The 24,659-nt window shown below is 41.8% G+C and overlaps 1 protein-coding gene and 1 non-coding gene across 13 annotated transcripts in view; both read left to right on the top strand.

Moving 5' to 3' along the window:
- The window catches only part of MTUS2 (microtubule associated scaffold protein 2), a 584,469-nt gene that overhangs the window by 501,112 nt on the left and 58,698 nt on the right, over positions 1-24,659 (top strand). For 11 of the 12 annotated variants that reach the window (XM_078070524.1, XM_078070522.1, XM_078070516.1 and 8 more), the window contains one exon: positions 22,995-23,061. In XM_078070524.1, the coding sequence (XP_077926650.1) occupies positions 22,995-23,061 (67 nt within the window). Of the gene's footprint in view, positions 1-11,579; positions 12,012-22,994; positions 23,062-24,659 lie in introns of those variants that run through there. The other variant, XM_036080415.2, reaches the window with a different exon arrangement.
- LOC118528166 (U6 spliceosomal RNA) lies at positions 20,795-20,894 on the top strand. Its single transcript, XR_004913503.1, has one exon. It is a non-coding gene; the product is annotated as a U6 spliceosomal RNA (small nuclear RNA).

The raw sequence follows: 24,659 nt of genomic DNA, 5'->3' as shown, positions 1-24,659 counted from the left end.
GTGGGAGAGGGAGAGAGAATCTCAAGCAGACTCTGTGCTGAGCATGGAGCCCAATTCAGGGCCCCATGCCATGACCCCAAGATTATTACCTGAGCTGAAGCCAAGAGTCTGACACTTAACCAATTGAGCCACCCAGGTGCCCCTACGGTTCTTTAATTTTAAAGAATAGAATTTAGGATCATTTTATTTTTGTTCTCGTTGTTACCTTTGTACTTACACCATTTTGAATGTCCATAGTCCCTTGTTTTCTTAGTTAACCTTTGACCATCTGATTTGCCATTTAAAACTAGACCCTTAATTCCCACCTATTGTCTACATGACAACCAATGAGCTTATTTTACTTTCTTTATTCTCTCTTCCACCCCTTACCAGTTTTTAGTTGTATTATTTCTGTTTGTTATGATGTATAGCATTTGTACATCACTCTTCCACCTTGTTCTCACATTTGTTTTTGGCTTAGAGCTACAACCCTCTTTATAAATGCTCACATCAGTTCTTTGGCTGAAAGTTTTCCAGTCACTTCTTAGTCCAATGAAACTCATACTCTAGGCTCTAGGCTATTCCTAAAGAAAGATTCATGTCCTGTGTCTTTCCAACTTTTCCTATAGCCTTGATACTTGGACAGCTTGACTTTTTAGAAAATCCTTGTTTCACATTTTTTAAAAATTAAGTTGTTTTGTGTTTATTTATTCCTTATGTATTTATTTATTTCTAATTTTTGAGATAGAGGGAGAGCATGCACGGGCACAGGAACGTGTGAGCCGGTGGGGAGGGGGTGCAGAGAGAGAGGGAGAGAGAGAGAGAGAGAGTCTTAAGCAGGCTCCAAGCCCAGTGTGGAGCCCTACGTGGGGCTGGATCTCACAACCCTTAAATCATGACCTAAACCTGGGCGCCTGGGTGGCTCAGATGGTTAAGCGTCTGCCTTCGGCTCAGGTCATGATCCCGGGGTCCCGGGATCGAGTCCCGCATCGGGCTCCCTGCTAGGCGGGGAGCTTGCTTCTCCCTCTGCCTCTGCCTCTCTCTCTCTCTCTCTCTGACTCTCATGAATAAATAAAAAAAAAAAAAAAACATTTAAATCATGACCTAAACCGAAATCAAGAGTTGGGCATTTAACCAACTGATCCACCCAGGCATCCTTGTTTATTTATTTCTAAATGCTGTTCCATTGTTGTCTTGCTTTGAAAATATGTTGAATATCTAATATCTAATAGCTAATTTGCCCTTTTTACCTAGAGGTCTTGATTTTTTTTTTTTTTAATCTCTAAATTCTAATTGGTTTAATAGGATACATCTTAGAATTGCTAAATCTGGGTTAGTTTTCCCACGACCCAGTGGGCCCTTTCAATATGAAGATTCAATTCTCTGGAAAGTTTTCTTACACTGTAGTGTTTAGGTATTAGACCTGCTCCATTGTTTTGTTTTTTCTCTTCAAGGAGTCTCATTCTGTGAGTCTTAAATCTGTATTATCTGTTTTCCATTTCAATATTTTCTCTATGACCCATTTTACTTCTTTTCTCGTTTTTATTTTCTTAGTTGTTTTTCTACTTTTCAAAATATTTCTTATTAAATTTTCATTTTAATTTATCTTGGGCACCTTGTAATTTAATCTTAATTTCTGAGATAATTATCTTTTCTTCCATTTTGAAATTACTAACTCTCTTTTTATTATTTCCTGATCTTTGTCCATTTCTGTTCTTAGTGCATGTATTTCTCATTCAAAATCTTTTCTTTCATATCTCCAAATGCTATTTTTTTGTATATTGAATTCCGTTTTGAGTGTTCTTTTATAGTTTTCTTCTGCTTCATGGTTGTTTTCTTAGAGGCAAATTAAATCAGTGGAGATAGGTTGGATCTTAAAATTATTTGAAACTCTGTATTTGCTTATTCATTGCTTTCTGTTTATTTTTGTAGTATTGGGCTGCTTTTCAAAATGCCTGGTTAATGCCCTCTTCCATCAGTGTAGCAAAGTACGGATTCTTGAATGGTTTTGGGGGAGTGAGTGGAGACAGACTTGTGTCCTTTGATTTTTGAATGCTCTTTATCTTGCAGAGCCCTAAATTTCCCCCTAAATTTCTTTTCCCCTTCACCACCTAATTTCCATAGGGTATTTCTCCTTTTGTTTGTGCCTTTCTTCTTCCCCAGCAGCTCTTCACTGCAAACACTACCACTTGAGATCACGCATACCTTCAAGTTTCTTCTTGTTAGACCACACTTGGATCTAGGCATTCTGTATTCTTAAATTATGCTAAGAATGTGGTCTTTATGTATTCTATTTTTTCCTTCTTGTTCTGTCTTGTCAATTTTGAAGAAATATTTGGAGATATGGACATAGGTAGATTCTGTTGTCTTTCTTCTTTCTCTTTTTTCTATCTCTACCATATCAGTAAAATGTGCCTCCTCCCTTTTCCTAAAGACATTTATTTGTACCTTTGACCTTTTCTCTCTTTGACTTGAGTCAGTTTTCAGCCTTCATTCATTTATTTATTAACCCAATAAATATTTATTCAGTAGTAGTCCTCGTAGGTACCATTCAAAGTGGTGAATGCGACAGTGACAGAATGTCAAAATCCCATCCTAACTGGGAGTGCGTTCTGGTAGAAGGAGATAAACAACAAACAAATAAACGTGTTGTGGTAAGTGCCACAGAGAAGAAAAAAATCAGGAGAAAAAGGTGTAGGGAGTACTGGAGTAGATGAAGGTGTGTTGTAAATGTACATAGGGCTTACCAACAGGGCTTATGGACAAGGTGACAGTGGTTAGGGAACAAGGTAAGGCATCTGGGAAAAGGGTTTTCCAGGCATAAGGATCAATGGGAATAAGATGCCCAGCATGGGAAAATACTTGACATGTTGCTGGTACAGCAAGAAGGCCAGCATGGCTGGAGTGTGCTGATAGAGAGAGGGCTAGATAGTGAGATCAGAGAGGTAAGAGAAGGCCAATTCATGAAGGGCCTGGAAAAGACTTTGGCTTTCATTCTGAGTGAGAAGAGAAGACCCTGGAGGATAGAGGATAGGAAAGAGACATACTCTGACTTTCACTCCTATGTTAAGAATAGACTGGACGTAGGGGCAACGGTAGGTACAGGAACACCTACTGGGAGGCTATTGCCATGATCCAAGTGAAATATGATGGCAGCTTGAACCAGGATACGTACAGCAGAGGAGTAGGAGGTGGTCAGATTTTTAATCTATTTTCAAGGTAGAGCAAACAAGATTTGCCACTGGATTATATGTGAGATTATGGTTCATTACATTATTTGCAAAGAACTGTGGCCGCCTTCACTGTAAGTGTAGGCTCTTTGTAAAGATCAGATGTAATCACTAGTTGTGGGACACCTACCATTTCCTTCCCTGAAGTGGGAAGGAAATGGTAGGTATCCCACAACTAGCATATTTGGAAATCTGGGTATGTGGTGCAGAATAAAAGCTATGTGGAATCATTGGTTTGAGCCCATGAGGCAATCTAGAGTGAGCATTGCTAACAATGTTATCTAGTGATAAACCCACAGATAAATGGCCAGGGTCTTATCATCAATGGAAAAAAGAGAGGGAAAATGGTAAAGTGGTTGTGACAATCAGCTTTCTTCCACTCTTATATTATAAAGAGAATAATGGAAAGCAGCACCCTTAAAATCTTGTACTTCCTCCGAGCTCCAAAGCAAAAGAAAAGTTCAAGTGTATGCCAGAGCAGTTTCTCCATCTTTGCTGGACAATGTCTGCGCCATTGGGCCTGAGGATTACCGTTCTTCAAAGGTTTTAAATACCCTGCAGATGTTAGAGCAACAGTATTGTTGCATATTAGCAGGGTCTCTGTATCCTGAAGTTCTTCAACTTAACTAGGGTAGATCCACTCAACCTTTAATGTATTTATTCAACATTTAGTGTACTTACTGTGTCTCTGGCACTGTGCTAAGTGATAAGGATACAGTTGCATCTTTACAGGCAGATGCGGTCACTGCTCTCCTGAAGCTCGTGACCTACTAGGAAGACAGATATTTAACAGATGGGATAACTATGTAATTGCCTTGATTAGAAATGCTACAAAGGAAGAATCGAGGTTTCTCTAAGCACCTTAACCTGGTTGAGAGCTGGGACACCAGTCTTAACCAAAGGTAAGAAGCCATATGCTGAAATCAGTGACACATTACTCCCCTTCCTGCAGTGGTCCCACTCTGTTCTTGGGGAGATTGCTGCTTCCCCACAGTAGAATAAGGAGGATTAGGGCAGTGGAATGGATACTAGATCGGTCACAGATACCACTCCAGTGTCCGTATTCTTTCATCCTTTTTTTATAATGGCAGCTACATTGTTGGTTCAGCTCTATGTCCACTGGGATCAACCTTCTCATCTAATATGGGTCAGATAAACAGATGCACGTTGGGGCTTTGCCAACTACTTCCCATCTCTGTATCTGATTCTACCCATCAGTTATCCAATCATGTCCAACCTAGTAAAGATCCAGCTAGTAATTTGAATTTCACTGCTCTTAAGAGACTTGTCACTTCTTCTGGATATAATGCAGAAACTTAAGGAGGATGCCTCTCTTGTAGTCAACCTGCTCACTGACTTAACAGAAAAAAAATAATAAGGTTACTGCCCAAAACTAACAGACTGGGAAAAAAGATTGTCCTACATAAGTAGCAACCTTCCTACTTGGGTATTACTGGGAAATGCCATTTTTATGGCTCTCTTTTTACAGGTCTCTAAGAACAGAACAGTATATATGTCATTTGTCTCTTTTTTATTATTATTCCTTTAATATTCTAAATCCTGGGTATTACATCAAAGGTGTTTCAGAGCATCTATTGTCTGTATGCAGATGATCGTAAGCCCCTATCATTTCCAGTTCAAGATTTCTGTTTTGTATTTTCCCTTTTCAGCCCAGTCTCACCGCATTAAATCTCTAGATGGATTGTGTTTGGTAAGAGCTACGCATATTTTCCTGGCGATTCCCTTTGCTATAATCCAGTGTGAGAGCTCCAGCTCGTATTTTAGATGCATGGGAAAAGGAGGGGCATAGACAGTGGAACCAAAATAAACAGATGGTTGCCCTGACAATCTGTAAGAGGCTCTTTCATGAGCATTTTTCATGGTTTTCTTTTGAAATAAACAGTGAGACTGTGATACATTTTTTATCTCATCGACCTCCTGCAAATGGCCCCATGGCTTACAAACTGCACAAAACACCAAAACACCTCTGCCAGGAAGCCACCTTTATCTGGTTTGACTCCTTCGAGGTCCCATCCCGCATCACCCAGGGAATGTCTCTGGGACCTCTTGTCCAGGCAGATTGCTAGTGTTGTGGGTGTGAACACAAGTGAAGCACAGCAAGGGGGCCGTGATATTTGGGGGAAGGATTATCACATGAAGCGGAATGTCATTAGCAAGAGCAAGTATACAGAATGACAGGATGTCACAGACAGGGAGAAAATTCCCTCTAAATGGGAGGATCAGGCAGAGGAGGGGAGGTGGCCGGACCAGGACAGGGGAGTCAAGTCTGAGCAGGAGACTTGAGCCTGACAGGGGTGATTGTGGGTGGAGGTTGGGTAAGGAAGTCCAACTTTAAGGAACACAAACAGAAATAATAAAATTGAACATTTTAACACTGACTTATGCACATGGTTTCTGCTATGTCAGTTTAAAGTTATTTGCGCCTTGGTTTGTAAATGTATGTTAAAAAAAAAAAAAACTACAGTAGAGGCTCTTGTTCCAAGTTCTGAAAATATTTATTTCATAAATGTGTTTGAATTTCCTTTTATATTTCATATGCTCAGATCCCTTATCTAGATTAAAACATAACACAAACTGGCAATTGTGTAGGGCTTGCAGATAAAAAAATTGCATTGCACTCAACAAGTGCAATGCAATGAGTAAAACACAGTGGGCTGAGGACAGAAGCTTTGGAGTCAGATCTGGGTTGAAGACCCCACTCTATCATTTCATAGCTTTATGTTCACCTGACAGGTTAGGTTGTGCAATCTTTGAGCCTCCGTTTTCTTGTCTGCAAAATGCAGATGGTAACCGGGCTTATCTCACATTGTTTTGTGAGGGTTACAGGAGTGGCTGAATGCAAGCCCTAATCACAGTGCCTGGCAACTGTTAATGATCAGTGAAGATTCATTATTAGTAAAAAAAAAAAAAAAAGAGAGAGAAAGAGAGGAAAAAAAAATTTTTAAGTCAAACTTTAAAAGCTATAAAAATAAATGAAAAACAAACATTTTCCCAGTTTTTATAGGGCTTTGTAATAGTATATAGTAACAATATTTTTCAAAAGTTTTCAAATTTATTTTTCATTTTAAGGGTAGTATATGATTGTTATAAAAATTGAAACAATATAGTTAAATAAAAATCTTGGGTTAAAAATAAAAAATAAAAATAAATAAAATTTAAAAATTAATTATTGCTCCAAATAGAGCATTTATAAGGTTTTCTCTGAAGATATATACCAACAGACCTTCTAACTTTTCTAAATGCTCCTTCCTATTCCAGTGCAAGAAAATATGCAAAGAATTAAAACCATCTCAAACTTCTTAAAATATTGAGAACCAAAATGTCCCAGATTTCATCAGCCAATGAGGTCACAGCTTCCTTTTATGCCAAATTATAGTAGTCTAAACTTACATTCTGTATGCCTTCAAGAAGTTCAGTCTTTTTTTCAGATACTCAAGCACTTTGGAGACTCCTTAGAAAATTTTATGGTGGAGGGTACCTCCCTCCCTAGCCCTGGGCTTGCCACCACGTGATACGTCCAGTTTATCTCCCTCAAAGTGAGTTTCACTGAGTGTTTTTCCACTTCTAGAGGCCCCAAGGGAAGGAGCTGTTATTTCCTGGCCCCAGCCCAGGGCCCCATCCTGATTTCTTCAGTGACCTCTTCTAAGGACGTTTTGTCTATAGGAGGGATCACTTCCTGCAAGGGAAATCCCTCTCCTACCAGGTAGCCCTCAAAAGGCAACAAACAAATCCAGGCCCTGGATTTTGGTATCTAATTCTCATTCCCAACTAGAAGGAGCCAGGGCTCATGGAGGGGATGGCTGGTCCCAGATCTGAAGCAGGAAATATCCAAGATGAGCCTAGGATACAGAAGGCAAGAAAGGTAGAGTTATGTCAAAAGAACACAGGGGCCAACAAGAAGGTGCTCTCATTGACCAGGGATGAAATAAACTGAGCATCTAAGAAGGATAATAAATGCAATTGACTAAGACACATTGTGTGTATTAACACAAAAGCATGTTTATAATGATATTTTGAAAAAGTGAGAGAGAAAGCAAACAACCTCATTGGGTACCATTGCAACAGCAAGTCTTCCTTCAGAAAATTGGCACTTGAAAGGATTAAGCATTGATCCCATCTTTCCTGTAATAAACTTTATTGCAGGGAGCTGAAGTCACCCTAGTCGATGATGAAAAATTTTTTCTTATGTAAAAATTCCAGCTAATAAATGCAGAAGAATGACGGAATCAGAACATCCTATTGTAAGTCCCAGTGAAATAATTGCTTCAGGTAATAATCATTAACAGATGAAACCATCAGAGGCAAGGTTGATGGGCAACTTTACAGAAGGGAAGGTGAGGCTGTTACATCTGATTCACTGTAGCTTCACTAAAAATGGGCCAGCCAGACATTGTGTGCTTCCCGATGGGATGTAATAGCACAACATCACAGCTGAGGTATTGTTGCCCAAGTAAATTAAACCTCAATCTCATCCAGCCGCATTTCATTTCATCTCATCCAGAACATTTCATTTCAGGGATGTAGGAACAAGTGAAATGGCATTACAAAGGAAGCAAAGAGGCAAAACCAGAATGTGGGACATTCTGTAAGTCAGCCAACCCAGTTTCTGAGCAAGACAATGGCCGGGGGAGAAAGGGAGGGGAGGGGTGGGCACTGAGGTTGACAAATGAGGTCTAAGAGACAACACCAAACGTAGTATGTGGACCTACTTCGAGTCCTGACTCAAGAAAACCAACTGTAAAATAATTTGAGAAACCGGAAAAATTTTGTTACAAAGTAGTCATTAGATGCCAAGGATATATTGTCAGTTTGTTTGGTGTTTTAATGGCATTGTGATTATATAAAAATGTTCATAATTTTTAGCAATGCATAATAAAGTGTGTAGGGTTTTGCTTCAAAATACTGGAGTGGAGGGGGGTGGGAGGGATGGGGTGGCTGGGTGATGGACCCTGGGGAGGGTATGCGCTATGGTGAGCGCTGTGTATTGTGTAAGACTGATGAATCACAGACCAGTACCCCTGAAACAAATAATACATTATATGCTAATTAAAAATAATAATAAAAATAAATCTCTTAAAAAATGTTAAAAAAATACTTTAACAAAGAAAATCAAAGGGACACATGAAAATAAAGTGATAAAATCTCCATAATTGCTGAATCTGGGTGATGGATGCATTAAAAAAAAAAAAAGAAGAAGGAAAAAAGGGGCAAATGTGCCAAAATCTTGACCACCGTTGAAACTAGAAATGGGTATATGAAGGTCCTTTGTATTTATCCCTCTATTTTTGAGTAGGTTTCAAGCTTTTTAACTTGTAAGGAAAGAGACATGGCACAACTCTAGGACATGGGTGCGTCTCTCAAAATCTGGGTTATTTGCATTGAGATCTTACCACATGTGCGATCTCAGCAACACCGCATAGGATGGGCTGGGCCACCCCCAGTCCTGTGCCCTTGCAGCCTTCTGCACAAGAAGGGAAGCTGGAGGGCACTTGATGTAATGAGCCCTGGGTGTTATATGCAACTGATGATCACTAAATTCTACCTCTGAAATGAAGAAAAAAGAAAATTCAGGCAGCTTGACAGAAATAACTTAAAAAGCCCTAGGATACCAACGGGCAAAGACTACAGATAGATAATTCACAAAAGAGAAAATGCAGATTGCTGATAAACAAGTAACTCTCCCAAAGAAATGCAAATTAAAAAGTAGAGTGGTTTTAAATATCTCCTACTAGTAAATATTAAAAATAATACGCTGTTGAATAAAAAAAAGGGAGGGGGGATCGGAATCCTGGCTTTCTTGCACAGCCTCCTGTGTGGCACCCTACTCTCCCGTGGGCCACTGGGTGCACAAGCACACCCATGCATCATCCAAGAACAAGAAGTAATTTTCTAGTAAGGTGCAATCTACATTCTAATTGAGAAAGAAAGTTTCCTAAGGTGCAGAAAGACAATTGTGCCAAAGAAAGAATGCTTTACATTACTGTGGGGAGAAGTACATTATGGGTGGCTCTTCTTAGCACCTCCCCCATCCTGCTGGCTCCTTCTACAGCAGGGGCTTTGCTCTCCCTTGTCTTGATCAGATAGATACCTTTCGTGCAAGGACTGTCTGTCTCCAGGTAGAATGCAAGCCACCAGTTTTTGTTTTGTTTTGTTTTTAATTTATAATTGTGGTTAAAATACACATGACATAAAATTCACCATTTAACCATTTAAGTGGACATGAGTTCAGGGGCATTCCATACATTCGCATTATGTGCAACCAATCTCTAGGATTCTTTTTTTTTTTTTTAAAGATTTTATTTATTTATTTATTTGTCAGAGAGAAAGCATGCAAGAGAGGGAACACAAGCAGGGGGAGTGGGAGAGGGAGAAGCAGGCTTCCCCGCAGAGCAGGGAGCCTGATGCGAGGCTCAATCCCGGGCCCTGAGCTCATGACCTGAGCAAAGGCAGACGCTCAACCTACTGAGCCACCTGGGGGTCCCTCTAGGATTCTTTTTATCTTGCAAATACGCCCCTGGTCCCTAGCAACCACAATTCTACTTTCTGTCTCCATGGATTTGACTGCTCTGGGTACCTCCTGTAAGTGGAATCATACAGTCTCTTTGTCTTTTTGTGACTGGCTTACTTCACTTAATGTCCCCAAGTTTCATCCACGCAGAAGTACATGTCAGAATGTCCCTCCTTTTTAAGGCTGAATAATATTCCACTGTATGGCTAGACCACATCTTGTCCATTCATCAGTCAGTGGACACTTGGGTTGTTCCCACCTTTGGGCTCCTGTGAACATGGGTGCACCAAGGCACTGCTTCTTGGAATATAAAGATCTTCTCCCAAGGTTTCAAAAGTCCCAGGTATAGCTCTCGAGCCTGGGCTGTGTTCCACCAGGACACTTTATTTTCAAACAATAAAAAATTAATAAATTAATTTTTTTTAATTCCACATGCTGGCAAGAGGGTAAAAAAAGTCGAAATTTGCTCCCTTACTCCTATTTCCCATTCCCCAAGGGTAGGATGTTCTTATATGAACAGTGTGCATTTTCCCAGAAGCTTTCTTCTGGACATATACAAATGTGTCTATGTGTGTAGTTTGGCTTTGTGTTTTATAAAAGTTTATCTCCTCACTCAACAATGTTTCCATACAGTGGAAAGGTGTTGGATACCTAGGATGTTTCCCATTTTTATGCTGTTACAAATAGTGCTAAATGGAATATCCTTATGCATATACCCTTGCATATTTACATGAGTATTATTGTAGGATAAATGTACATTTAAAATTTTGATAGGAATTTAATTTAAATACATACATACATACAATTGTGGTAGGCACAGCCATGTTGTCTTCCTGAAGAATTGGGCTAAGTTACCTGTTAGGTATTTTTTGTTTGTTTGTTTGTTTTTTGAATGTGGTTGATAAACAAGTGTTTACCGGTTAGCTTTGAAGAAAGATTTGAGCTTATTTTTTCAAGTTTAGGGCACACGTTTCAGTCTGTTCGTATTTGATCACCAAATATCCTTGTCCTCTCTCCAAGCAAATTGAAATAGCCTGTGCTCCTTAATTAAAACCTCCTTAGAAGATCTCAAGTTAGTAAAATTATCTAATTTTTACAACTATTGTCTGCTTATAGTCTTAGGCAAATTTAGTGGGCAAAGATGTAATTGTATATTTATGCAGGTGTACATTGCAGGATTTCTCCTTTGAGTTACCAGGAAATACAAAGTTAACCTCGTAAACATCTGCCTCTTTTATTTTTAAGATTACATAAGTATATTTTTAAATACCACATCTCTTTTGGGGAAAAAAAAAAAAACTTTTGCCTTCATCCCCGTCTCTTTCTGATTTTTAACTGTTTGAAAAATTACTAATTGCCTAGAAAGATCAAGTCCGCTAAGGCTTTTATGCAAATATGCCCAGGAGAAAGATCTGCCCCAAACCCCAATTTTAATTACTTAAGCCACTTGAATGGTTTCTGCCTGTCAGCCTCGGCAAGCGATTCCACAATTACATCTCAATTACAAAGATACCATCAAATAGGGCAAATTTGTTCATGGCACACCAATTTGAAAATGAGCCACTGGTGGTCCCCAGCAGCAACCAGTACCCAGGGGAGGAGTTACGTGGAGGAAAGACCATATACTTCACGCCTGTAGATATTTGTACTTCTCAGGAACGTAGAGAGCCAGTATCTGAGCAGAGCCAAGTCCCTCGGGCCCCTGCCGTAGGGCTCAGCCCAGAGTACCCCTGGAAGCCCAGGCTCTTCTTTTGTGTTTCCTGCGTCCTCCCCAGGCGTGCCTGCGGCGTGCAGAGGCGCATCCGCACTCGGGGGAGGGTGGGAGCGGCCGCGGCGCCCGGGCAGGGCGGGCTGCTCGCCTCCTAGGGAGCTGGCACTGGGCAATGCTCGATTGTTATGCGACTATTGATTTGCCTCTCTCTGAGGATTCCCGTGGCAAAGTGACCCTCCCTGCCGCCTGTCTGTCCCTCCCTCCGTGGCTCCCGCCCTGCCCCTCCCCGCAGCAGGATCCTAACGCGGCCGCGCGGCGCTCCTCCTCCCGTTCCTCCGGCTCCGGATTCCTGAAGTTATTAGGAGAAATAAGGTAGCCGAGGGGACCACATGGAAGTTGTGACAGCTCCCGGCGGCGCACCCCTCTCGCCTGAGCCATTACCTCGCCTTAGGAATTACCCGCTGACACGTTGAATGAAGGAGGGCCCCTTGCCAGCCAGCCTGCCGGGATGGGCCACTGCTGCTGCAAGCCTTATAACTGCCTTCAGTGCCTGGACAAGACGGTACTTTGCCTTCCCTGCCCCCCTCCTCTCCCCCCACCCTCCTTTGAAAGAGCAGAGAGAAAGCCTGAGCCAGCCACCTCTGTCTCTCTCCCCTCGCATGTGTGTGCGCTTTGTTGGCGAGCCCGAGGCTGCCCTTACTGGTTCCAGTGTGCTGAAGTGTGAGTGCCGTTCGCAGAAACATTTGGTCTCACCTACTCTGCAGTGCCTTACATAATTCTCTTATTCCTACAGTCTCAAATGCAGCTGTTGCATTTTCCCGAAACAGCAGGGCTCCGCTCAAACATCTTGAAATCCAGACTGCCAAGAAATCCTTGCAATATTCCTAATGCATTGTAATGTACCTGTGAAACCTAAGGCATTCCGTGGGAATTTAGATTAGCTAGACATGCTTCTCTTGGCCAACTGCTAACTTTGAAAGTTTCCCACTCTTTTTTATAAACAGCCTCCATCCTTGTAATTTATATTCTTAGGTCAGAGAAGAAAGCACCAGTACTGTTGTACTCGCTGTACTTCTTTGCATCACATAGGGGTGACTAACATAAAGGTGAAACCTGAAGCAGCCCCAGAGTCGGAGGGTGTGTTCAAGTCTTCACTGGAAGGAAATTTCACAGCCAGGAACCTGAGAATAGAGCAGGAGCAAGTGAGAACTGTACGACAATTCCAACACAAAGCCTTTCTTTGCTTTTGACATTTGCCTGTGAGCTTACAGAGAGGTTGGGGGATGCTGTTAATTTCACTACTAGAAGTATGTTGGCAAGAAATCTCGTCTCTGTGATGTTTTTTTCTCACATACATTTGGATTTCTCCAAGATGCATGAAATGGGATTTAATAAAGGGTTGAAATTGCCTCTTCTCTGCCCATATGGGCATCGGCTATATAGATAGCTTGAGGTATAGTGTGTGACCAGGTAAAGGAAAATAAATAGCTTGATATGAAACTCATTACAAGGAGGTCACTTGGGAACATCTTCGTTATCAGTTCTGTTTATGAACTTTGACCTAGGAAAATTACACTGATATTTTAAAAGTTACCGGGTACTTTTTTTCCTATAGGAGTAACTATTTTAATGGGTTTTGCTTTTACTACCATGAGTATGACCTAAAATATTTATATACACATTTATGAGCTTTTAACAAATAGAAATAAAAGACATTTGCCCTCAATTATCTGCAAATTCAATATTGAAGCGATTAAGCCCTTTTTCAAGAGAAGTGGTCACAAAAAGGTATTGAAGGAAGCTTTGTCACGGTAGTTGTAATAAAAGGGAAGGGTTTACTGCATGTCCAACAATAGTATAATGTTCATATTCCTACGTCATGGTACAAAAATTTTAGAAATAGAAGCTGTAATCAGCAGGCCTTCTTTGAGAAAATATAAAGTGAACCCATCCTCCTTTTTTGTTTCAAATCAAATTCTTAAAAATAATCATCTCTGTGTCATTCTTTAATTTGGAGATTTTGGAAGACAATTAAATAGTATGTCTTCTCATCCAGCAGTGTGATGTTTAAGTAACTTTTAAATGTTTTGACTTTGAAACTTCAAACTTAATACCAGTTATTCTTTGCTGATGAAAACTTAAAAACTGCATCTATCAACTTTCTCATTATGTGTACACCACGTGTCTTGTGTCTTAACTTTCCTTTGCCATAGTTCAGAGCAGTATCCCCAGGGGAGGTTTTGAAACTATATATTCATAGGTGCTCATTTTAGGAATTGAGGATTTTCTTCTTTAAAATTAAAAAAGTCATTGCTTTATTTAGTCAACTGCTTTTAAGGATACCTTCACAGGCAGCACGCCAAAATCATTTGTCTGTTCAGCGGTTACCTATTGGGCCAGGCGTTGGATGCTGAGAGTATTATGGGATCCACTCCAGTCTCCAGCTTCTTTGAATCCCAAGGTAAAATCCATCAGTCTGTTAATTTGCTTTAACAGTCCCAGCATCAACATTTCAAAGAGGCCTGATTAAATTATTGATAAATCTTGCTTCCTTTAGACCAGCCTAATAAACCTTAAAAAAGAAGAAAGAAACATTTCCTCAGAACTTTATATGGGTACAAAATGAAAAACTTAATTTTGGGAACTCAATTTTGAAATGTGAAAACGTTTTTAATTATTAGTGCAGCTTAGAGATGTTCTGAAAAGAGTCATAGGACAACTAAAGATACTTTTAAGTAATAGTTTCAGAGATGGGGCTAAGAAATATAAACCCAAAGATGCTTATTTAGCATTCATTTACTGGGAGAAACTATAGAATCTTGTGTGAAGTATAAAATAAATACAAATGTGTTAAACGAACAAATGGTTTTTTAAAGCTGTTTGTGCTTTATGTATCTTCAGCTTTTCAAAAAATCTATTCATTGACAATATTTCTTGCTGGTTTACAGTATTTACAAGATTTATTGCCCAGTTATTATGGGGGCTATCAAAGAATTCTCAGAAGGGCACAACCTGCCCTGTGGAGTTTACCAGTTCTTTGGTGGGTTGTATTTCCATCTTTCCCAGAGAAATTGCAAGCTGGGTAGGCAACAATAACACATGTGGAGCAATTAACACATTAATACAAGACTGGAGTATAATGAAGTGAAAGTCATGTGGTACTGACCATACCTGTTTCTGGAATCTAGTGAAAGGAGAAATCCATGCTGGAATCTTAGGCAAGGTTTCTTGGAAAAAATGGAACATGAATTGCACTTGGAGGACTGGGGTGGAGTTTTAATGAACTGTGTGAGGAGCAAGAATGTAATTCTAAGCAAGGAGTGCATAAGTAAAGGTACTTTAGCCCAGTTTGATGAAAGATGAGAATAAACACAGCGGGAAACCCAAGCACATAGGGAGTGTGGGGAAATATTTTCCAGGCTGAAAGCCAGACCCAAGTTTTTTAACTTGAGTTATAAGCAGTAGAAATCAATCTTGGGATTTTGAACACAGAGGTAATCTGTAGAAAGACTCGTTCTATGGGTATTTTGAAAAGGAAGGGGTGATCAGGGAAGGCCACTGGGACACCCAGATGGATTTCAAAGTCTGTTGCACCTGTGGACTCATGTGGTGCAGGATCAAGCCAGCACTTCTGCACACACAGAAACTCCTTTCCCTTAGCCTGAGGGTAAGGGCTGATCAGGGCTGATCATTCTTAGGAGCATTGAGTTATTGAGAGAAATAAACTCGATGTAAACTAGAGTGCCAACTTGTTTTTTAACAATAAGAAATGTCACTGACAAGCAAATAAATGATAACAAGCCTGAGAAACATGTATTTCTTTTTAGAGTCAAAAGTCCAGCTTCGTAAGAAGCTTTGATGAGAATGGAACCTGAGCCAGCAAGTTATGGTCTTTAGGCATTCAGTGTCTTCAGAGCCCGCGTGTCCATGTCCCATCACCCCTCCAGCCAAAAATGTACTTGAGAAGGCTACATGATTGTCACCTGTCTTGGTGACTCCTTCTTCTAAGCTCCTTTTGCTCCCTCTACTACAAGGCACCTTGTCTTGCAGGCTTAGGTACTGTCCTATCCCCTTGGCGGTTACTTTGCATATCTCCACCCTAACCTTATATGTGTTGGTTATAATCGCAAAGGCTGATCTTATTTACCTTTTCTCTAAATTGCTGGTAGGGGTTGGGGTTTGGAGAAGACACCTCACTGTTCTTCCCAGGCATCTGGTACCTGACAGTAATAAATTTGGGAAGGTGATAAGATAAAATTCAGGAAGGTCAAGAAACTTCTGTAGTGATACATAAATGGATTAAAAATCATGGCACTGGCTAATTTTCCTTTCTTCTGCTTACTCTGAGATCCAGAATTTCCCAGCATTACTTCTTTGGATTCACATTCCTTCACCTTGGGCCCCATAAGACTCTGTCCTTTCTAGCTGTTGAGTAGTAATCCAGGTGGGGTATGGCATTGCGTCTTAGGAAGCTAGATGTTTCATAATCACCAATACACAGGAAAAAGGCTAGGGTAATGCACCGTAGGTTGAGACTTTCTGATTTCTTTTAAAACAAGATGTGGCTTTGCTCATTTTTCACACAAGTAGACACTGACATGTAATTAAGAATATTAAATGTGAGTGATACTTCCCCTTCCCCTTCACCAGTCTATATTAAATTTTATTGCAGAGTAGAAGAGCAGATAGAAAAATACAGTGCCCTGTGTTAATTATATGTGAAAGAAATAATACTTATTGACCAAGTCAAAGCAGGCCATCAGTGCTGCCTTAAAGCCATAATAACTGAAATGAAAAACAAAAGGTCAGTCCACCTCCCAAAGGAATTTTCCACAGAGCTGTATTATGAATCTGGCCAGTCTTCCCAGTATTAATATTGAAAATGAATGCAGTGTTCACAAAAGGTGTTATGAAAACAACACTGAAGACTTATATGTTCTGTTGATGTCACCTTGTGGCTGGTTCATTTTGAAATACAAGAGAAAATATTTCCCTATTAAAACAACGTTCTGCCGTGTAGAATTAAACCCTAACCTGAACTCCTGGAGCCACGGGTGAAAAGCAGTATTATTTCTGGGAAGAATGAAAAACTCCTTAACCTCTTTGTAATTTCATGTGTATGTACATCATTTTGAATTTCAGAAATTCACAATAAAAAGGATCTGGAAGTTTCTTCAAATAGCAGAATTCTATAGATTTCTTATTTAATTCCCTGTATGGTTCTTTTGTTTGGCCCGTGAAAAGGTGGCCCAGATGGCATAGTTGAATTGGTTTTATCTGCATTGACTCCAGGGCAGGCTAAAAAGATAAGAGAAATGAGAAATTCGTTGGTAGTCTGTGGGCTTACATGTATATATTTTTTAATTTGTGTTTGTGTGTGTGTGTTTGTATGTGTCTGTGTGTATCCCTCTTTTTAAAAGAAAAATCTGGTGGGGAAGAGACAGCTGATCAAAACACTCAGAACTGCAGTGAATTTTATGAATTTGCCATCAGTCCCCTTGTAGCTGATCAAGAACTCCGTCAGGGAGAATCACAGACCAGAGGCAGGAACAAGGGGAGAAAAAGAGAAGGACCCGTATAATAGGGGTGACACAGGTTTCCAGAAATAGCCTCCGGTGCTGTTTTGTGTCACGGTCCTCCTGGCTTTCGCCTGGGGGGCTCCCACATTCCTCCTGCGTGTTCATCCTCCAGGCTCAGGAATTCTCTGGAGACAGCCCCGCCTGCTTGAGTTCTATCGAATTGTTTTATAATTGCATCTTCACTTACTGACTCTCTGGGAGACTCTTCAACTCCTTGAAGGCGGAAATATCCTGCCTGGTATGTCCGCCTGGTACATAGTAGGCACTGAGTGAATCTGTGCTCTTTTGTATGAATTCCCTATCCCTGGATTGACTAGTTGGGGTGAAGGCACCTCAGATTCCCCCAACGTTCAGCTTTAATAAGAAGCAGAATGTTCTGTTGGTTTCTGATTCAAGGAGGAGCTTGCTTAGGTGGCGGACGCCCAAGTGTAGAATTGCCTGGGCAATGCTAACAAGGAGTGGCATTTTCACTTCCTATTACCACCAAGTTCACATGGGTAGCATCAGCCACTTGAACAGATAACTCCCATTGACCAAGCACATTAAAATAACAGAGAGTGGCAGGCTGGCTTGGGGCTTGGCCACACATCCAGTTACTTGAAGCTAGTGGAATGATTAGCAGGTTGTATGCTTTGCCAGCCTGGTGTCTCTAGGAAAGATTAAAGGCAGCATTCCCCCCAGAGTCTGGGGGCACCTTGAGCACGGAGATCCATATGGAGAAGAAATGTAGGCTTTGCTGTAGCAGACTTGTGGTGGTATGTTCGGGGCCAGAGGTAGAAGGGGAGAGTTGGATGTTTTATGGGGCTCATCTCAGATTCCATCTGTGAATACAGCGAACCACACTAAAGAGAATAGAGAACTCAGTGTGCGAAAGAGAGGTACGTGACCAAATAAAAGAGGTGGCTAAGAAGACACAGCTGTTGGTATGGGGCTTAGATGAATGTTCCCCAAGGGTCCCTTTCCAGTTAAGCCTGTCGTAGAGTAAACAGTAATTGTAGAGGAATGGCCTTTTGGACTTGGCGATTTCTGGACTGTATCACCGGGATAGTTTGGATGGTTAATACTGAGTTCTATTTTTAGGCCTTTGGAGTGAAAGCAGGAGCTCATGTGCTTGGCACCAGTTAGGAATTTTCCACTCATTCCCCATGTAGGGAAGCACTGATCTCACACTGGGCCGTCGGAGGAGGCCTTGCTCATATTTCAGTCATCCCACCATGTCATCACGCTGCACTGGCTTAAGTTGGGGAGCGAAGGGGAGCAGTGGCATGAGATCCTTTCAAAGGGAGTCTTTGGGGCGGCCTTCCTCCTGGGTATTCAACAGAACCTATGGGTCTTGCAAGATCACTGCAGGACTCTGTTGAGCCGTGATGGTTGGAAGGGTAACTTAGAGTCAGGTGGAGAGAATGGAAGGTTTCTTGAGGTTCCCTTCTTGCCTTAAGGAAGGGAGTTCCTACAGTCCTCATTGTTGACTCACTCCATCGCAGGGCAGCAGTACGTCATTCTGCAGGAAACAAAAAGTAACTTCACTGATGCAGAAAATTCATAAATTAGAAGAGTTGGTATCATTTCAAAAACAAGCACTTAAGAAAAAAAGATTGTCGCCAATCCGCACAGGCTAGCCTGAGCGAGCGGCGCTGGGCTGAGCCTGCATCTTCAGGAGGAATGTATTAGCAGGCCACCAGAAGGGGTTAGGGACAGCTGATGGGGAAAGCTGAACAGCTACCCTATCAGAAGTTACAGCCCCCGGTAGGCTATACGAGCTAGGTCCTTGCACGCGACCAACAAATCAATACCATGGAGACGTGTTGCTAGTTCCAGTGGTAGGATGGGGTGTGAATACAACCAAGGAATTTTTTTTTTTTTTTAAAGTAGTCAGGAGCTGACACTGACTCTCTCAAACTTAGGTATGAAAACTCTGTGCTCATATCCCATCTGAGGATCCATGCAACTTGGATCTTGATGCTCTATCTCTATCAGCATGGGTAGGAGGGGCTCTCTCCGTGTGTTCGTGCTTGGCGAAGGGTGTGGACTCGGCTTCGCTGTTTCCTAGCCAGTCGTGCAGGGGCTGGTTGCTGAGCCGTGGAGCCCCAGTTGCATCCTCCACACAGGGAACTAGAACCCAGGACCCACTTGACAGCATTTGGAGGACTAAGTGAAGTGAAGAGCTTACCCAGCGCTGTGCCTGGTAAAGTGTTTGAAAAGGGTCACACTAATACTAGTGTAGTAATTAGCCAGACCTTACCAGAGTTTAGTTGTTCTCCTTGACATTTACGTCTTCAGGTTTGTTGCTAATCTTTGGCAGCTGATCAATCCTTCCTTAGTATGCTACTTGATGACTATAGTTTGAAACTTTGAAACTGGTTGGTATTATAGGCTATGCTTGCAAAAGGGTGGTGAGGCAGGTGGGGTTGGGTTATCTTCCTTCAGTCTTCCCAAAATGGAGAGGGTGCAGGATCTATAGTCCCACCTGTCCCCTGCCTATTTCTTGCTTCTTATATTCCCTCAGTGTGTTTTTCCTAAAGCAAAGATGGGTGGAGCAGGCCTGGCTGTCAGTACCAGCATTAGCTTTTCACCAAAGTGATTCAAGTCTGAAGGTCACCCGCAATCCCTACCATCATCGGCACTGTCTCCAGCTGAGGCCTGTCCTCCTTACTGGACCTCTAAGCCACTCCTTCCCCAAATGTCTTATTCTCCTGTGGCTGGAAAGTGTAGAGTGATCTCTTATAATTTGGGAGCTCGCTGGGCAGGACACTGTTAACATCCACCCAGGGCTTCCTTCCCTGCGGGGAATGTGGGCTGGGGGCGCGGTGCTACTGTTGGGAGCTGAGGGAGGTGTTGGCTCGCATTAGAGCGTTAGAAATTAGAGTTGGTTTGTTGTATTTTAAGTTCTGGTTGTTCACTGCCTAACCTCATCTAAGTCTTTGTATCTTTCGGCACTCTCACTGTGAATACTTCAATAATGCTATTTTGGGACTGATAAGTACAGTACAGTTAACCCTTGAAGGACGCAGGGATTAGGGGCACCGACCCCCTGCACAGCCAGAAATCTCTGTGTAACTTTTGACCCCCCAAAAACTTAACGAGTAATAACCCTGTCGACTGGAAGCTTTACCTATAACAGTTGATTAACACATATTTTGTATGTTATATGTATTAGATACAATATTCTAACAATAAACTAGGGAAAAGAAAATACTATTTAAAAAATCACAAGGAAGGGGCGCCTGGGTGGCTCAGTTGGTTGAGTGTCCGACTCTTGATTTCCGCTCAGGTCGTGATCTCAGGGTCGTGAGGGCTCTGCACTCAGCAGGGAGTCTGCTTGAGGATTCTCTCCCCCTCCCTGTGCCCGTCCGCCCCCCCTCACACAAGTACATGCATGCTCTCTCTCTCTCTCTCTCTCAAATAAATAAATAAATCTTTTTTTAAAAGGTCAAAAATAAATAAATGAAAATAAATTAAAAATCACAAGGAAGAGAAAATACATGTACAGTACTGTACTCTATTTATCAGAAAAAATTCAAGTGGAAAAGGGGACCCACATAGTTCAAACCCATGTTGTTCAAGGGTCAGCTTTATTTCTGTTCTCTGGCTGTGCTTAGGAACTGAGGATTAAAAATTACTCTTTTTTTTAAGATTTTATTTTTTTTAAGTAATCTCTATACCCACCATGGGGCCTGAACTCACAACCCCAAGGTCAAGAGTTGTATCCTCTACCACCTGAGCCATCTAGACATCCCCAAAAATTATTCTTGATACTAGAAACAAGTTAATTTTTCCACTAGTTCAAGATTATTTCAGGTACAGAGAAGATTAGCATGGCCCCTGAGCAAGGATGACATGCAAATCAGTACGCATTCCATATTCGAAAATATATATATATATTATTTCAGGGTAAATACTGAAATGTACCCTCTCTGGAATACCAGATTTTCTTAATTTGTAGGAACAAGTTGAAAGTCAGCCGGCCACATTATGCTGTGTTAGAACAAACATAGAAAATCCCTGTGGTCTGTCTGATTGAACTCTTTCCCTGTTAACCAGACTTCAAACTTAGAATAGAATCAGGGCAGAGCCAAGAAGGTTTTTGTTTTGTTTTGTTTTGTTTTTATTTGAGAGCGAGAGCACGAGTTGGGGGAGGAGCAAAAGGGAGAGGGACAAGCAGACTCTGCCCTGAGCGTAGAGCCCCACGCAGGGCTTGATCCCAGGACCCTGAGATCATGACCTGAGCCGAAATCAATAGTTAGATGCTTAACCGACTGAGCCACCTAGGCACCCCAAGAAGGTATTTTAAAAAGCAAAACAAAACAAAAAAACAGAGCATAAGAATACGCCAATTCTAAACACATTTAGATCCTTAATATGGAGAAGCCCCTAGTATCTGTAGGATGTTATCCAGTTGCAAATGAAATGAAAGGAAAGCAACAGAGTTACAGTAACAACTAACATTTATATTAGAGCTTGCTAAGTGTCAGGCAACCTTCTAACTACTTTGCATACATTAATTTCTTCAACCCTCATAATAACCCTGTGCCCTGGGCATGACACAGAGGCAGCATCGCTTAGTGATTAGGAAATACCTACTCTCAGGTGTGATTGCTAGCCTTCAAGTTCAGGAAAGGCAAAGATACTGTGGGCTGGGATGGAAGGAGTGAGGCTTCGTGAATAAAATGGGAATCCCCTGTGCCTCAAAGGGTATATTATTGGTACATTATTCTTTAAAAAAATCAGGAGCTAAGAAGCTTTGATGCCTGTGACTAAAATAGCTCTCATTCTATTATGCAAATAGAGTTTTACTTAGGTATTATGAAATTATGACATTGCATAGCAAACACCCTTTGGATGACCTGGGACCGTCCGTCCCCTCGACCCAAAGTAGCACACGTGTTACCCAGATGTACACGTAGCAGCCAAAGACACAAGATTGTACCAGCTGCTGATTTACATTGGATACGGGTTCTTTGGAGGTGCTGCAATCGGAGTCAAAGGAGGTTAAGAAAGAAAGAACATTCACAAGACCCTGATGATATTCATGCTAGGTATCTGGTACACATTTTAGCTTCAGGTCCCTTTTGAGAAATGTTTGCTCTGGGAGTACATTCTATAGAAGGAAGAGACTTTCTGTGAAGGCCTACATTTTTAGTATCTCTAACGTGAAGAGGATTTATATAGCGCACCTTCCCTCGTTATTATTAGTAACAGTGAAAGCATAACTCATGTCACTATTTCTGGTGACTCTGTAACCCAGATTACAAATTCAGCATATTTTCAGGTACTCCTGTTTTATGTCAGGGAAGACATATGATCTGAAAACAACTTAGCAGTCATTTAATTACAAATGGCGTTTCTTTGCACTGAAGAACATTTCAAATGGGACTTTTCCTCTTGTTCCTTCTAGTGATGCAGACAGTGCAACAAAAAACTTGGAAACTTTAAATTTTGGTGTTGGTCTCCTTACAAAAAAAAATGTTTCATGTTAAGTTTTCTGTTCAGTATTTATTAGGTAGCCAACCATGGATGTATGGACGAAAGTGTTAAGTGTAAGGGGACAGTGGGAAAAATAAGTACTTGCGCCTCGGAGAAATATGGCATGGATGTCTTCATGGTCAAAAATCTCCTACTAGTGATAATGATTAACAGTGTATAATAATACCCACCAGGGCATTACTGTGCAGGGCATAGGCACGCAAGGAAGTATTGTAGGACGATGTATACCAGAGAACAATACAGAGAAAAGCACAACAAGGGGTATTATTATTACATTGCAAGCTTTGCGATTTGAATGTGATATAAATGAATGAGTCAGACTCTGCTTTGTGATTTTTTTCTATGCTTATATAATGAGAAAATTATCTCCTTAAGGGCTAGACTTATAAATATTTGCTTAATATGATTCATTAATTAAACATGTGAAAGTGCTTATCTAGCATAAAACTAGGGGACTCTCGGTATCCATTTTGTTTTTGCAGAATGAAAGTGCCCTTGTGAAAGAAAAAGAGCTGTCAATCGAACTTGCAAACATCAGGGATGAAGTTGGTAAGTAGGGCATTGACAATGAGGAACATAAAGACTGTCTTTTCCTGATACCTATGAATGTGTGTAACAAAAGCAATTATGCCTCCAAGGCAAGGCTGCCTGGAAAAATGAAGTGTCTTCCCCAGCACAGTGGTGGGTGACTGAAGCCTTGTAGGGAGCCATAATTTTTACATCTCTGTTGTTAGAAAGCTTCATAACATCACGGTGGAACTAATCTGGCCTCGATTCTGTTCTTCGCAGATGGCAGCACACACATCCGTCTGCGTGGTGTGCTGTGACCAGCACCCCTCCGCCTAGGTCCCCCTGGGACAGGCAGAGCTCCAAAGGAAGCAGGGTGCTGCAGGGCGCTCTCTGCAATCTATCTCTGCACATATTCCAAGGCTTCCTGCTGCCGTATACCTTGCCATGAAACACTCTATGATATAGAATGAGATCAGAAACATAAGCCTGGATGGGTTAAGCATGCTAGGGTTACGTCGAAACTCCTAGACCTTGGCTGGTTCATGGTATAGCTCACTCTGAACCATAAGAGACCTTGCAGAAGATACGATGATCCCCAGACCGGGGGTGTCCGAGAGATGGATGGGCTTTCACCTCTAAGCCAAAGATCAGACCAAGTATTTTCCATGTTCCAATTTCTTTTTTTTTTTTTTAAGATTGTATTTCTTTATTTGACAGAGAGAGCACAAGTAGGCAGAGCGGCAGGCAGAGGGAGAAGCAGACTCCCTGCTGAGCCATGAGCCTAATGCAGCGCTCGATCCCAGGACCCTGGGATCATGATCTGAGCCAAAGGCAGACAGACGCTCGACAGACAGCCACCCAGGTGCCCCTCCATGTTCCAATTTCTTGATCCCATTTGTCTCTTGGGGTTCTGTTCCTCTGCTTCCCCAGGAATCAGTCCGCAAAGGTGAAATTAGCATGGCCTTTTCCCCTTGGCCTGTTCTCTTCTCTTTACAGAGAGCACTTCACCTCCATCCCGTGTGGCCCTGCAGGCAGCCCGCCAAGTGCAGGTGTGGCTCCCTTCACGAGTGAAGGGCCTTGAACAGTCCCAGCCATTCTTGGCAAGTGGCACTGCACCTTTTCCTTCAGGCCAGCCATGCAAATAGGCCTTGAATCTGAAGACCAGACTTCCCTGGGGAACACGGGCCTGAGGATGTGCAGTGGACCCCATAGTGATTTCTGAATGTCGTTTCCCCTCCCCTCTATTTTTTCCCTTTTTTAAAATTGAGGGTTTTTTCTTCACTGTGAGTTTTGTGACTTCTTTTGTCATTGAGGTAGGTCAACAGTGGGCTTTTCTCCCCTCTAGGGAGAGCAGGCCCCTGTGGGAAAGCCATAAAGAACTGTTCCTCCTTCCCAGCCTCGCCTGTGTGTGACCCCGAGCAGCGAGTCTGCCCCAGCTGCAGGGGCCCCAGCCCCTGGCCATCCCCTGACGAGGGGCCCCAGTGCCTGAGCCCAGATGTAGGTTTTCTGAGGGAGGCCTGCCAGGAACCGCAATGGCGGAGTTTCTGAGAGGGGCTCCCGGGAAGCCAAGGGCCACGAAGTGGGCGTGTTTCTCGAAATGGTTGAGGTTGTTGATTGTTCTGAGACTTAGTGGTTCT

Source organism: Halichoerus grypus, chromosome 4 (genome assembly GCF_964656455.1).
Source record: "Halichoerus grypus chromosome 4, mHalGry1.hap1.1, whole genome shotgun sequence".
NCBI classification, from domain to species: Eukaryota; Metazoa; Chordata; class Mammalia; order Carnivora; family Phocidae; genus Halichoerus; species Halichoerus grypus.
Note: the sequence above shows the minus strand (reverse complement) of the source record. Positions and strands in the feature narration are given on the sequence as shown.